This window comes from Leopardus geoffroyi, chromosome D2 (genome assembly GCF_018350155.1).
Source record: "Leopardus geoffroyi isolate Oge1 chromosome D2, O.geoffroyi_Oge1_pat1.0, whole genome shotgun sequence".
Lineage (NCBI taxonomy): Eukaryota > Metazoa > Chordata > Mammalia > Carnivora > Felidae > Leopardus > Leopardus geoffroyi.
In genome coordinates this window covers 34,447,179-34,462,041 of record NC_059334.1, presented here as the reverse complement: position 1 = coordinate 34,462,041, position 14,863 = coordinate 34,447,179, and the positions used below count along the sequence as shown (strand labels likewise).

General features: G+C 37.8%; 1 protein-coding gene across 5 annotated transcripts in view; it reads left to right on the top strand.

Moving 5' to 3' along the window:
- ANXA7 (annexin A7) overlaps positions 1–14,863 on the top strand; it is a 39,699-nt gene that overhangs the window by 21,221 nt on the left and 3,615 nt on the right. For 3 of the 5 annotated variants that reach the window (XM_045439579.1, XM_045439582.1, XM_045439578.1), the window contains 9 exons: positions 467–531; positions 943–1,008; positions 6,469–6,571; positions 7,023–7,117; positions 10,550–10,663; positions 10,894–11,064; positions 13,248–13,418; positions 13,498–13,573; positions 14,612–14,724. In XM_045439579.1, the coding sequence (XP_045295535.1) occupies positions 467–531; positions 943–1,008; positions 6,469–6,571; positions 7,023–7,117; positions 10,550–10,663; positions 10,894–11,064; positions 13,248–13,418; positions 13,498–13,573; positions 14,612–14,724 (974 nt within the window). The remainder of the gene's footprint in view (positions 1–466; positions 532–942; positions 1,009–6,468; positions 6,572–7,022; positions 7,118–10,549; positions 10,664–10,893; positions 11,065–13,247; positions 13,419–13,497; positions 13,574–14,611; positions 14,725–14,863) is intronic. The other 2 variants (XM_045439580.1, XM_045439581.1) reach the window with 1 other exon arrangement.

Below are 14,863 nucleotides of genomic sequence, written 5' to 3'. Positions count from 1 at the left end.
GAAATGCATGATTTCATGAAATGCATTAATTTGATGGAAAAGTTTAATCAGTAAGATGGAAATAAGGACCCACTTTTTGAGTTACAAAAAATCTGTTCCAAAGCCAAAAAACCAAAACTTTCAGGAGCTTCCCAGCTCACACCTATACCACTCCTAAACCCTCAGAACTATGCCCTGGCATCCTTTCTAGATGGAATCAGAATTTAGTTTGGTTCAAGTATTTAAAAAAAAAAAAAAAAAAGGTATTATTTGTTAGGAAACTGTGTAGGACGTGGAATATTTTAAAAGGTTCCTGTGACCAAAGTTGGTTTTAGGTTTAGTGAATTATAATCTTAAAAAATTACCCTACTGAATAACATGGTGTGAATGTTCTCATGTTTCTATATTCATAATAGTCAGTGCTGTTTTGAAAAGTTAAATCCTATGAGATCTGTTTACTGTACTTTTTTTTTTTTTTAACATGTAGGTGGCTTTCCTGGAGGACAGATGCCTTCTCAATATCCTGGAGGACAAGGTCCTTACCCAAGTCAGGTATTTCTGCTCCTATTTTTAAATTTAGTCCAATTTAATTGGATAACGCCAAAGAAGGGCACCACTGCTTTGCTGACATTTCCCTGAAGCAGAGGATATGGTCTGTTATAGTCACTTAAGATTCTGCTCTTTGCGTCTGGTAGACTTGATGCTGTCTTTGGTCTATCTGCTTTAAGTGGTGTCCTGATGACTTTAATAAGACAAGCATAGGTCCCTTCTCACAGGTGATGATACTCCTAACTTTTTCACAGAGATTCACTTGGGTTCTTGGCATTGGTTTTAGTTCTTCCCTCACTGGTAGTTAACAAATATGAACTTGAGTGACTGAGTAATTGCTGTTTTGGGCAGTTTTTGATAAAGTGTGGTTTTGTTTTCTATTTTTACCTTTATAACTTTCCACTCTTTTTTCAGATCAATACAGAATCTTTTCCTTCCTATCCTGTTTTCTCTCCTGTTTCTTTGGATTATAACACTGAAGTGAGTAAGGTTTTCTAGTGTTTACTAATTACTGTATGTGCCTGTATGTACCTTCTTTACTTTCTGATTTCTCGTGTATTGGTCTCTCACACCTTCCTCAAGGATTCCGCTGTATCTGTCTTACCATTATGTCCCTGTAGTGCTTGGTAGGGCTTTAACCATAGTAGTCCATTAATATTTGTTGAATTGATTTCTCAATAGCCCTAGGTCTCCTATGTATCAAATGTTTGTCTTATCTCTGTATAGCCCCTTATTTTAATATTAAGTTTAATTTTATATCTTATGCAAGTTATAAGGAACACAAGCAGTATGCTTTTATGCTTATCTTTAGCTTGATTTTCTTATTTATTTCCATCCTCTTTAATCATAAAGATCTAGCATTACCAAGCTTTTTTAAAGCTGAGATGGGAGAGGGATTAAAGTATTGAAAGAGAAACACTTTAGCTATTTTCTGGCTTACTTTCTTGATTTGAGGAATTTGAGTTCCAGATTAAGAAATTTGTCCAAGACCACACACCTAGTAAAAGACTAAGCTGAGACTAGCTCTAGTTCTTCTGACTCCCAGACCAATGGTCTCCCTGTTACATAATGCTGCTTTGCTGGTACTATAAATGATATTCCTTCAAAGCACATAGGGAATTGCCTTCAATCTTTTTTTTTATTGTTGAAGTTGATTGTTAATCATATTATATATCTATAGTTATTTTAATCATGTATGAGAATTTTGATTTTATTTTAGCTTAAGCATGCACATAGTTTGAGAGACATGGATTTTATGACTAAGTATAAAAAAAGATTTTCGTGTCATTTGCAACTACGTGGATGGAACTAGAGGGTATTGTGCTAAGTGAAATTAGTCAGAGAAAGACAAATATATGACTTCACTCATATGAGGACTTTAAGAGACAAAACAGATGAACATAAGGAAGGGAAGCAAAAATAATATAATAACAGGGAGAGGGACAAAAACAAGAGACTTAAATATAGGGAACAAACAGAGGATTGCTGGAGGGGTTGTGGGAGGGGAATGGGCTAAATGGGTAGAGGGCATTAACGAATCTACTCCTGAGATCATGGTTGTACTGTATGCTAACTAACTTGGCTGTAAAGTAAAAAAAAAAAAAAAAAAAAAAAAAAAAAGTTAAAAATTTTTCAAACCTAAAACACTAAAAATGAAATATACATACACATGCAACTCATGTGTAACAATTACTACCTTAAGATAGAACTAAAACCAATAAGTGGAACTTAACAGAATGGTAAATTTTGGAAGATCTTTTAGATGGAAATGGAACAGGCTCCCTTGAGAGGAGTAAGCTTCCTATCACTGAAAGTCCTCTGGTGGATGGTGTGTGTGAGTATATAATGTGTGTAGGAAGATGAAAATTTTTGTCTTGGTTGGGCATTTGGGACAGGTGACTTCCCTGATTGACTCAATTTTGTTTTCCAGTAGGAAGGTTGGTATCAAATGGGTGTCAAAGGGTAGAACTTTTGATTGCAGTGTGGGCTTTGTTGTGCTGAGAAATCTTCCCTAGTTTGAGTTTTGACCTCTGGAACATGGACCCTGATATCTTTTAATTCAATATAGTGCATGGAAGATGACAGTATTTTTGATAAAGATTCATTGCAAACTTAGACTTTCAACAAAGAATGAAACAAATCCATTTTTTCCTAAAGATGAAAAATGAGTAGTTTTTGTTTGTTTTTTAAGAAAGAAGAGATGGGATGCCTGGGTGGCTCAGTTGGTTGAGTGTCCAACTTCAGCTCAGGTCATGATCTCACCGTCAGTGAGTTCGAGCCCGGCATCGGGCTCTGTGCTGACAACTCAGAGCCTGGAGCCTGCTTTGGATTCTGTCTCTCTCTCTCTCTCTCTCTCTGCCTTTCCCCAACTCATTCTGTGTTCTCTCTGTCTCTCAAAAATGAATAAACATTTAAAAAATCAAAAAAGAAGAGGATGACAGAAGATGAGGATCATCAAATCATAGATTTTGAGGATTAGTTTCTCTTACTGTCTAGTCCAGTGTATTGTAAACAAAGGCTTTTGCCCTACTTAGGATTTTAATGAAGGAAACCTTAGTTTCTCGATACCATAAAGCTCATGTAAAGCTACAAGTAGAATTTTTTTTTTAAACTACTATACAAATATTTGTCATTTGTTAGTTCTCTGCTTATATTCTTGGCTTAGAAGGAAGCTTCATAGTGCAGGATGGTTGTTAGAAGAAAACATTGGTGTGAGAGTATTGGTAAGTGGGAGAAATTATTGACCCTAAAAATGTTTAGGCCTAAAAGATGGTCTGGTTCTCTTCTCCCCATTTACTTTGCCCTGCAGTTGCTGGCATATTGCTGTATTCAATGGGTATAAATAACATTAAATGCAGTTTCAGTTGCCTAAAAAGCAATTGAATCATTTTACATTTTGGAGTGGTGTTGAATGCATCTTTAAATGATATTTTAGAGATAATGGGTTAAATAAATATATTATTAAAATTCAGTTAAAAGAATGTAGTGGGATATCATCTCACTTCATCCCATCTCTCTTAAGCCCTGATTTGAATAGTTTAAGAAAACTATTGAAGGAGTACCTGGGTGGCTTATTCAGTTAAGTGTCTGACTCTTGATTGCGGCTCAGGTCATGATGTCATGATTTGTGATACTGAGTCTCCCATCAGGCTCTGCGTTGACAGCACAGAACCTGCTTGGGATTCTTTCTCTCTCTCTCTCTCTCTCTCTCTTTCTCTCTCTGTCTCCCTCACACTCACACACACACTGCTTCTCTCTCTCTCTCTCAAAATAAATAAACATTAAAAGAAAAAAGAAAACTATTGTTTCCTAGCTGTATATTTTAAAATTTTTTTAAATTTTGAAATAATTCGGACTTACAAAAAAGTTATAAAAATTATAGAATTCCTGAATATCCTTTACCCAGATCCTCCAGTGTTAACTTCTTATATAAACACAACAAAATGATCAAAATCAGGAAATAACATTGATATAATATTATTACCCAAACTATAGATCTTACTCAAGTGTTACCAATTATCCCATTAATGTCCTTTTCTGGTTCAGGATCAAATCCAGGATGAAACATTGCATTTGTTGTCATGTCTCTTAAGTTTACTTGTTTTTTTAATATTAATTTTGATTTCATTTCATTTGTTTTAGTAATCTCTATGCCCAGTGTGGTGCTCGAACTCACAACCCTGAGATCAAGAATCACATGCTCTATCGACTGAGCCAGTCAGGCACCTCTCTTAAGTTTCCTTTAACTTGACACAATTCTTCAGTCTTTTTTGTTTATGACCTTGACACTTTTGAAGAGTATTACCAGTTATTTTGAGAAAATTCCTTAGTTTGGGTTTGTCTGATATTTCCTCATGATTAAATTCAGGTTTGGCCATTTTGACAGGAGTACCACAGAAATGGTCTTGGATCTCCAGAGCATTATTGTATCAGGAGGCACTTATTGTTGACTTATTCTGTTATTGGCAATTATTAATTTTGATCACTTGTGTTTGCCAGGTGCAAACTATGTAAATATCTTGGTTCTCATCGCACTTTTACTCACTAATTTTAGCATCCATTGATGATTCTCTCTGGAAACAGTTATTACTGTGGGATATGTCATAGTGATTTTTAAGTTTCCCCATAGATTTGTATTTTTATTTTTTATTTAATTGTTTTAAATTTATTTATTTAGAGAGAAACATGAGCAGGGGAGGGGCAGAGAGAGAGGGAGGAGAGAATCCTAAACAGTCTCCGTGCCATCAGTACAGAGCTCAACACAGGGCTCAAACCCACGAAACCATTAGATCAAAATGAGCCAAAATCAAGAGTCAGACACTCAACTGACTAGGCCACCCAGGTGCCCCAATTTGTATTTTTAAAGTATTAGTCCCTGTTTTGCCTTCTGGTTTATTTCCTATATAATCTATGAAGAATATTCTACCTCCCAGAATCTCTAATCATTGCTTGCTTTCATTTTGTGCTTTTCTTACTACAAAATGTTTTATTTCATGTTTTTTAATGTTTATTTTTGAGAGACAGACCATGAGCAGGAGAGGGGCAGAGACGGGGGTAGACAGAGGATCCAAAGAGGGCTCTGTGCTGACTGTAGAGAGCCCTATGTGGGGCTTGACCTGAGCTGAAGTTGGATGCTTAATTGACTGAGCCATCCAGGTGCCTCTATTTCATGTTTGATAATGAGGGCCTATAGAGGAAATGGAAAGATATTGCCAAAATTTTATTGCTTATTTGAAACCTCGTTGAGCAATGCAAGGAAGGTCTGCCTAACTAAAGCCCTCATTATCTTATTGTATTTATCCATCTATCTATTTATTTTGAATGAGTGGTGAGAACAGAATTTTTCCCTTGTTACCAATCTCAGAAACCATCCGGTCTTTCTCTGTGAAGTGTGTTGTTAGCTATAGTTATTGTGCAGAAGCTCTTTAAAAAAATTTTTTTTAATGCTTATTACTTATTTGAGAGAGAGAGAGAGAGAGAGAGAGAGGGAGAGAGAGCAAGCAAAGGAGGGTTAGAGAGAGGGAAGGAGACACAGAATCTGAAACAGGCTTCAGGCTCCAAGCTGTCAGCACAGAGCTTGATGTGGGGCTTGAACTCACAAACTGTGAGATCATGACCTGAGCCGAAGTCAGATGCCCAACTGACCGAGCCACCCAGGCACCCCTATATTATTGTCTTTAAATTAGACACTGCTGCTCAACACTATCCAGGAATCAGTCTCTTTTTTTCCCTTGTATTCTACCAAGAAGGAAATCAAGGCATAGGAAGATTGTGACTGATTTCACAAGCTTGACTTTTTGGTCTCCTGAAAGTTTGGAGGTTAGCTGTCTTTTGGCAGGAAGTGGATAGGTCTTTCTTGCCTGTTCCAGAATGAGCCCTGAAAATAAAATGCTCATATGCTTTGTCCTAAAAGTTAAACATGGCCTCCTTGCCTAAGAGTGATAACTGGGGAAGTCTTAAGTTGTCTTCTTGTCAGCAGAGAATCCGGGCTTTTAAAAAAATTTGTTTCTTCCACTAAAGAAGTTGAACATTTTTACATCCCCTGCCTCTCAGTTTTATTGAGATGTAAGTGACATATAACATTGTATTAGTTTTATGTGTACAACATGATAATTTGATGTGGTTTTTTTTTGTTTTTGTTTTTTTTTTTTAATTTTTTTTTTTCAACGTTTATTTATTTTTGGGACAGAGAGAGACAGAGCATGAACGGGGGAGGGGCAGAGAGAGAGGGAGACACAGAATCGGAAACAGGCTCCAGGCTCCGAGCCATCAGCCCAGAGCCTGACGCGGGGCTCGAACTCCCGGACCGCGAGATCGTGACCTGGCTGAAGTCGGACGCTCAACCGACTGCGCCACCCAGGCGCCCCTAATTTGATGTGTTTTTATGTTATGAAAGGATTACCACAGTAACTGACTTGGAATTTTTGCTTCTCATTTCAGCCTGCCGCAATGACTCAGGGAGCTCAAGGAACAATCCGACCAGCTGCCAACTTTGATGCCATGAGAGATGCAGAAATTCTTCGGAAAGCGATGAAGGGTTTTGGTAAGAAAACAGGTTTTTGGGGCGCCTGGGTGGCTCAGTAGGTTAAGCGTCTGACTTCGGCTCAGGTCATGATCTTGCAGTCCGTGAGTTCGAGCCCCGCGTCGGGTTCTGTGCTGACCGCTCAGAGCCTGGAGCCTGTTTCAGATTCTGTGTCTCTCTCTCTAACCCTCCCCCATTCATGCTCTCTCTCTCTGTCTCAAGAATAAATAAACGTTAAAAAAAAATTTTTTTTTAATAAAAAAAAGAAAACAGGTTTTTATCTTATTTATAATTGAATCTAAAGTAAAAATAAACTAAATCTAAAGTAAAAATAAATCAAGTTTATGTGTCCACCTGTGCACATACCTCAATTTAATCTGGCACCAGTCACCTTGTAAAGCAACCAAGAGATGTCCTCAAGGAGTAGCCAGCACCGACTTCATCCTTACTTAAACATGTATGGTTCTTCCAGGGACAGACGAGCAGGCAATTGTGAATATTGTGGCCAACCGTTCCAATGATCAGAGGCAAAAAATTAAAGCAGCTTTTAAGACCATGTATGGCAAGGTATTTATATTTTTTTCTTTTCTGGCCACAAACAATGGCCTGTAGACTCTGCCTTTATGCGAGGTTGGATACTATGATTTTATTAGTACTGGTGGTACAAAGTAGAGACAGACTCCAGAGACCCCAGAGTGGTGTGTTTGCTATGTATTTCTCTTAAAAGTCTAATTCTGGAGTAATCCTTCATCTCATAATCATACCTCATACTATGTCTGATAGATGCTCAGTAGAAAACAGATTATGGCTACAATAGTGTAACTGATAGTAGATAACTTTATATATAAAATAGATAAACAGTATAATAGTTTGGTTCTCAGTCTTCTCTTTACGGTGGGATTCAATGACTTATCACATAGCCCCTGCTTGTTCTTGGTGTTTGGCATCATCTTCCACTCCATTCTCTTCCTCTAATCGTATCCTATATTATGCCCACGTGGAACTTCTTGACATTCCCTGTGTACATCATGATCTTTTATAACTCTATGCTTGGTATATGTTGTACTCTTGGCCTAGAACACCTTTTCCTCTTTTTCTTCATGGCAAACAACTTCAGGATTTGGGTTAAATCAGCTTCTCCGTGAAGTTTCTCTCATTGCTCTAGGCAGAATTTAGCTCCTTCTCTCACTGTGGTCTGATAGCATTTTGTAAAACTTCTGCTCTAACTGATCTTACTGCCCACTCCCCAAAACAGTGAGCTCCCCTCGGGCTAACCATGTCCTACTCATTTGTGCATTTTTAGCACCAAGTACAGGAATGATAATAAATAGCCACTTGATAAATATTTGCTGAATGGATGATCAGTAACAAAATATAGCAAGATTCTATGGCTAAAAAGTGCTACTGCTTCTTAGATATAAAGGGGAAAACTGGGTACCATTGGTTTGCCATTTAGATAGGAATCCTAAAACTTTCTAACGTTCTCTGGATCTAGTTTACTTTTCTCAGAATGGGGGCAGAGGTTGGTCCCACTTGACCTATTTTACTCTGCCTTACCCTCCCCCCTTGGCCCAGGTCCACTTCTTCAGTCTTTTTTTTTTTTTTTTTTTTTTTAACGTTTATTTATTTTTTGAGAGAGACAGAGTATGAGTGGGGAAGGGGCAGAGAGAGAGGGAGATACAGAATCCAAAGCACGCTCCAGGCTCCAAGCTGTCAGCCCAGAACCCGATGCGGGGCTTGAACTCACAAAGTGTGAGATCATGACCTGAGCTGAAGTCAGACGGTTAAGTGACCAAACCATCTAGGAACCCCTCCACTTCTTCAATCTTAAAGCTGGTTAAGCAACACAAAGTCTAGATTTCCTTAGGGTTCAACCTCATACTTGCTTCTCTAACAAAAGTATTTTCCATATTATGAATTTCTTTAGTTTGTATATAGCCTGTGCTACGCTGTCCTGAATTTTCTTATATTTCAGTTTAGAATTAAAACTAAACTCACAGCATATGTTTTTTTATTCCCAGCCATCTTTTCTTTGGCTTCCTATTAATTAATAAAAATATCATTCTTCTAGGGGCCCCTGAGTGGCTCAGTTGATTAAGCATCCAACTTTGGCTCAGGTCGTGATCTTGCAGTTTGTGGGTTCGATCCCTGCGTTGGGGTCTGTGCTGACGGCTAAGAGCTTAGAGCCTGCATCTGATTCTGTGTCTCCCTCCCTCTCTGCCCCTCCCCCACTTGCTCATGGGCACATGTGTGCATGCTCGCTCTCTCTCTCTCTCTCTCTCTCTCAAAAATAAATATTAGGGGTGCCTGGGTGGCTCAGTCGGTTAAGTGTCCGACTTCAGCTCAGGTCATGATCTCACAGTTTGTGGGTTCGAGCCCCACATCGGGCTCTGTGCTGACGGCTCAGAGCCTGGAGCCTGCTTCGGATTCTGTGTCTCCCTCTCTCTCTGTTCGTCCCCTGCTCTCACTGTGTCTCTCACTCTCTCAAAAATAAATAAAGATTAAAAAAAAATTAAAAAAAAATAAAAATATTAAAAAAAATTTTTTTAAGTCATTCTTCGAGCCTGCTGTGGAGTTGTCCTTGATTCCACATACTTATTTATCAGTCTTTGGATACCTATTCAGTTGCTACTATATGCCAGGCACTGCTTTGTCCTAGCATCTGGTTATTAACTCTATCTTGTTGATCTAATATGTAAAAGGTCTTTTTAAAAATGTGCTTCTATCTCAAATCCACTACTCAAGTCCAAGCCTGAATGAATTCTTACCTAAATGTTCTAGTAGCCTAAATGTTCTTATCTATAAACCTCTTTGTCATCGTAGTCCATACTGCCTATGGTTGCCATTTCAGTGCCATTTTCTTGCATAAAAATTTCCTGTGGCTTCTCCCAGCATGAAGAATCCAATGCACATTCTTTAGCTTGTGTTCAAGGTGATGACCCAAGCATATCATTACAACTGTGTCTCAATAATCTGTGAGAACATTCCCCTCTAACAAAATTGGTTGTCTTACTGGTTCATTAAAAAGGCTTTGCTTGTTCTTGTTTCATACTAGTGACTCCCAACCTTAGCTGAGCATCATAATTTTTTGAGACTTAAAAACACTTGCACAACCTCTGAGTATTTGTCCTCAACATCAGTGTGTTTTTCTTTTCTTTTCTTTTCTTTTCTTTTCTTTTCTTTTCTTTTCTTTTCTTTTCTTTTCTCTTCTTTTCTCTTCTTTTCTCTTCTTTTCTCTTCTTTTCTCTTCTTTTCTCTTCTTTTCTCTTCTCTTCTCTTCTTTTTCTTTTTTCTTTTCTTTTTTCTTTTCTCTTTTCTCTTTTTTCCCTTTTCTCTTCTCTTCTCTTCTCTTCTCAAATAATTCCACGGATGATTTAAGTGCATGGTCAAGCCTGGGAACCATGTTTGTGTTTCTCATTTGTGTTCTTCCTTCTTGCCTGAAATGTCTTTCTCCTTCCTCTTTGCTTGCTAATTTTACATACTCTTCAAGATCTGGACTAGAAGCTTTCTTTGGGCTTTCTAGCCCACTTTAACTTCTCTTGTTTGAGCTTTTTCTGCTGTTTATTTATGTGCTACTTAAGTACAGGCTGCCTTATACTATCTCTTTTTAGGGGTTTACCTTATCTTTCCACAGAAGAACACAATGATGTTTCCTGCTTCCACACAGAACAAGAACAGTTTCTTATACTAAGTAAATACCTGCTTATCATTTTGTTCATTTGAATGATTTTTTTATTTCATATCTCTGTCTTTGTACCTGGTATAGTGGTGGAACTATAGTAGGAATTTGTTATTGTTTATTGGTAGAGTGAATAAAATACATCTGCTTTAAAATACAAACTTGAAATGTATATATTTACTTGTTTCTTAGTATACGCTACTCAAATTTGAAATTTAGGTTTTCATAAAGCAGTTCAATTCCACTTTTCCATATTTAAAAAATTTAAGCAGCAAAATTTGGAGAGCACACATAATTAGTTTGTATTTGTAATTAAATAGGATTTAATCAAAGACCTCAAATCAGAGTTAAGTGGAAATATGGAAGAACTGATCCTTGCCCTATTCATGCCACCTACATATTATGATGCCTGGAGTTTACGGAATGCAATGAAGGTACTGTGTCATTTACTTTGTATATTTTATCCTATTTTAAATGTAAAACCCCACCAATTATGGCAGTTTACAGTGACAGCTAAATCAGTATGTTGTATCATATCATCTGAATAAATAGAGCTTTTTAGGTCTGGAGGCCAAAGAAGTATTTGATGAACTAGTAAGATTTAATTATTTTCTGTTATTTTGTTTTTCTTTTATATAAGTCTCACTTTCTTCATTTCACATAGGGAGCAGGAACTCAGGAACGTGTATTGATTGAAATTTTGTGCACAAGAACAAATCAGGAAATCCAAGAAATTGTCAGATGTTATCAATCAGAATTTGGACGAGATCTTGAAAAGGACATTAGATCAGATACATCAGGACATTTTGAACGTTTACTTGTATCCATGTGCCAAGTGAGTATAGTATGAATATATATTGATGGAGGGAACATTCTTCACTTTGTATTATCAGGGAGCATTCTTTATTCCTTTTAATATTTAGCCCCTTGGAATCTTGACATCTTTAAGAGGGGTAGCACAGAATCCAATATTCAAATTTCTTTGTAGTCACTATTGAGATTTATTTCCGCAGATCTAGGTTTGTAAGAGATTAGAAATTAACCTCTTCAACGTTATATGGAATCAGAAATCAGCTTGGCTCTTTGTCTTAGGATGAATCTCATACTTCTTTTTTTTTTTTTTTTTTTTTTTTTTAAGTTTATTTTTGAGAGAAAGAGAGGCAGAGAGAGATGGCGGGGGTTGGGGGGGGTGGGGACAGAGGATCTGAAGCAAGCTCTGCACTGAGAGCAGAGAGCCTGATGTAGGGCTTGAACTCATGAACTGTGAGATCATGACCTGAGCCGAAGTCAGACACTTAACTGACTGAACCACCCAGGTGTCCCTGAATCTCATACTTGCAAGTTTAGCATTGTACTGCCAGTTAAATTGGGCCATCAACTGACGATATGCAGGACTTCCATGGAAGTGCTGTAAGAGGTGAAAACTGAGGAGAGCCAGAGATGCAGAAACTTTTCTCAGAGTTCACAGTAATGTGATTAGCACCTTCCTTATTCTGATTCCCCAGATGTGCTGGAGAAGTGCTGGAAAATTATCCAGATAGGGTATTTGGAATGATACTATAAGCATACTTAGAATGAGATGATGAGGGTCTACTTGAAAAGACAAGCACACTGATTCAGTGTCAGGAGATATTGGCTATCCTGCTAGTATACAAAGCTGGGCAGTCTTGAGGGATAGGAAAGCAGAAGTCAGGCTCTTCAGAGCAAAAGGAAGATAGTTCCAGAAAACACAGTGTGCCAAAGTGTGTGAATGTGGAAATGAGAAAGCAAATGGGTGGGAAGAAATTGAATTTACCTACAATGGAATAACAGAGTAGGGAAATAGATTAGCATTGAAAAACAACAAGAAGAAAAACAACAGCAAGAAGACAAAACAGGAACAGGGATTTAATGCTAAAAAATGATTATTTTTTACATGAAGGGCACCTGGCTGGCTTAGTTGGTAGAGCATGTGATTCTTGATCTCAGGATTGTGAGTTTAAGCCCCACGTTGGGCATGGAGACTACTTAAAAAAAAAAAAAAAAAGACTACATGAGGTGCCAAGTCTCTTTATGCAGAGTTCAAGGCCCAGCTATTTTACAAAGTAAAGAGACCTCTTAAAGGGAGCGAGCAGAAGAATGGCTTCTCAGGAAAATGAGACTGGTTTTTGTGTGTTTGAATCCAAAGGCAATCATCTGGGAAGTTTTTCCTGAGCATCTTTTCCTGTGTGCTGTCTTTAGTCTCTCATTTAGAATATGCTTCTGCTTATTTCTTGTGCCCACTGCTCTTCAAAATAGTTTCTCATCTGTAAGGAACCCCTCTCCATTGTGTTCAGAATACAGTTTCTCACCTTTAAGGAACACTTGTCTATTGTGTTCCTCAGACTGACACCAAGACTTTAGAGGGCAGCTTTTCCTTCATTTGGGTTTGTGTTTTTGAGAGAAACCAAATGCCCATCTAGGCTTTGCTCTTGTTCAGGCCCACGGCTTTCTCTCTCGCTCTCTCCTTCTTTCCCTCCCATCCCAGCGAAAATTTGGTATACAAATTGGCACAGTCTGGCAGAACTTGAGTTATTTGTAGCTTCTTCCTAAAAGCTCATGTGTCATTTTTATGTCTACATTCATAATAAAACTTAAATATTAAGATTTCACTTGACTGAAGGAAAGGAAGTTCATGAAGCTCCTTATTATATACTCCCTCCCTTGACTTAAATTCTTTGAGGGCAGGGACCTTGTCTTCTTGTGTCCCTACCACCTTGCATATCCTATAGGTACTCTTTCTCTGGAGAACCTAATACAGCCTCACACAAAACAAGTGCTCCATACATTTTAGCTGCATAAATGAATACAAAGTGGAACTCAGTATAATGCATATTGATCTTAAATCCCAGCTAAGGAGAATTATAATTTCTTCATTTGAGTGGTAGTTTATATATCCTAGAAAAGATGTTTTTCTTTTTGGCTTTTTTTTTTTTGGTGGGGGAGGATTTTAATAGAACTTGTGTCACATCTTCCAAGTCTTGCCTTCCTCTTTTGCAGGGAAATCGTGATGAGAATCAGAATGTTAACCACCAGCTGGCTCAGGAAGATGCTCAACGTCTCTATCAAGCTGGTGAGGGGAGACTAGGGACAGATGAATCTTGCTTTAACATGATTCTTGCCACAAGAAGCTTTCCTCAGCTGAAAGCTACCATGGAGGCTTATTCCAGGGTATGAGCTTTTCTTTTGAAGATCTGGCTTCTGTTTTAAGTTGTGAAAATATTTTAACCGTTGTGTTTTTTGTTTGAAGGTGGCTAATCGAGATTTACTAAGTAGTGTTGCCCGTGAATTTTCTGGAAATGTTGAAAGTGGTTTGAAGACCATCTGTAAGATACTTTTATGTTTTGCTTTGTTTTGTTTGTAAATGAATGAGGCTTTGACTAGTTGTTCCCATTAAGTGATGATGCTTAATACAGCCTTCTGGGAATCTGCTTAGAGGCTGAGCTAATCCCATGTTTTATATACAATTCCTTATGAATGGTGGTGGTGTGATCGAATAGGGTTGTTTTGGAATTAGTTGGTCTTTATTCTGTATGCCCTTCATGAGGATTAAACAAGAATATACAGTAGATGTAGCAGTTCCATTAAAGTGAATGGGAAAGCCCTAAGGAACTATAAGTGACATCACACAAAGTGTCATTTTGAACTCCCAAAAACATCTTTCAAATACTCAATCCAAAGAGACCCTTTTCCCTTTTGAAATCAAAAACCCAGTTTCTGGTGTTCTTTGAGATGTCCGATGAAATGGAAATTTAATTCTCCTGGAGAATATATGACTAAAGAGAGTATTAGGAACACATGTGGTATTAGCAATTGAGTGTCTTACAAATATTACTATAGTAATTATAACTAAAGTAATGTACAGTTAGTATACCTCTACCATTTGCAGGAAAAGACTTTGCTGTTAATTTTCCTAAGAGAAAATGTGTCAGATTTATTATCATTCTCAAATCTTGGCTCAAATCTGTTTTCGTTTTCATACTGGAATGTATCTCCTATCCTTCTCTCAGACTTGTAGAATTCAGATTTCAGTCATTATTCCTTTTTAAGTAAGATATTATTGGCCACAGTTGCTATAGATTTTCTCACTTGAAGGGAAAAAAATGTAAAGAGTGTAAGCTATTGCATCTATGGAAAGAAAATGGGATTTATTAGCTAGAGGGAATCCTCTAGAATTGAGGGTAGCCTATCTAATGTGGCTAGAAAGATGGATTCTGAGAAAAAAATCAAGAGGGAGAACATCACCTCAAATTTCTCAGATAATTCTATGGAAAATGATCAAAGGCAGGCTAGAAGTGATAAATGAAGCTGGAGCATGGATACCTTTGTCAAGGCATCATGTGTGAAGTATCTCTAACTTGCAGTGCAGTGTGCCCTGAACCGCCCTGCCTTCTTTGCTGAGAGGCTCTACTATTCTATGAAAGGTGCCGGCACAGATGACTCCACCCTGGTCAGGATTGTGGTCACTCGAAGTGAGGTGAGGCTTTCTTTTTTTGTCTGATCTTACTTGATTTTGAATGTTAATTTCCTGAAAGTTCCTCAGCAGGTTGTCAGTCCCTCGGAATGATGTTAAGAAAGGGCATTGGGGAGGGCACCTGTTGGGATGTGCACTGGGT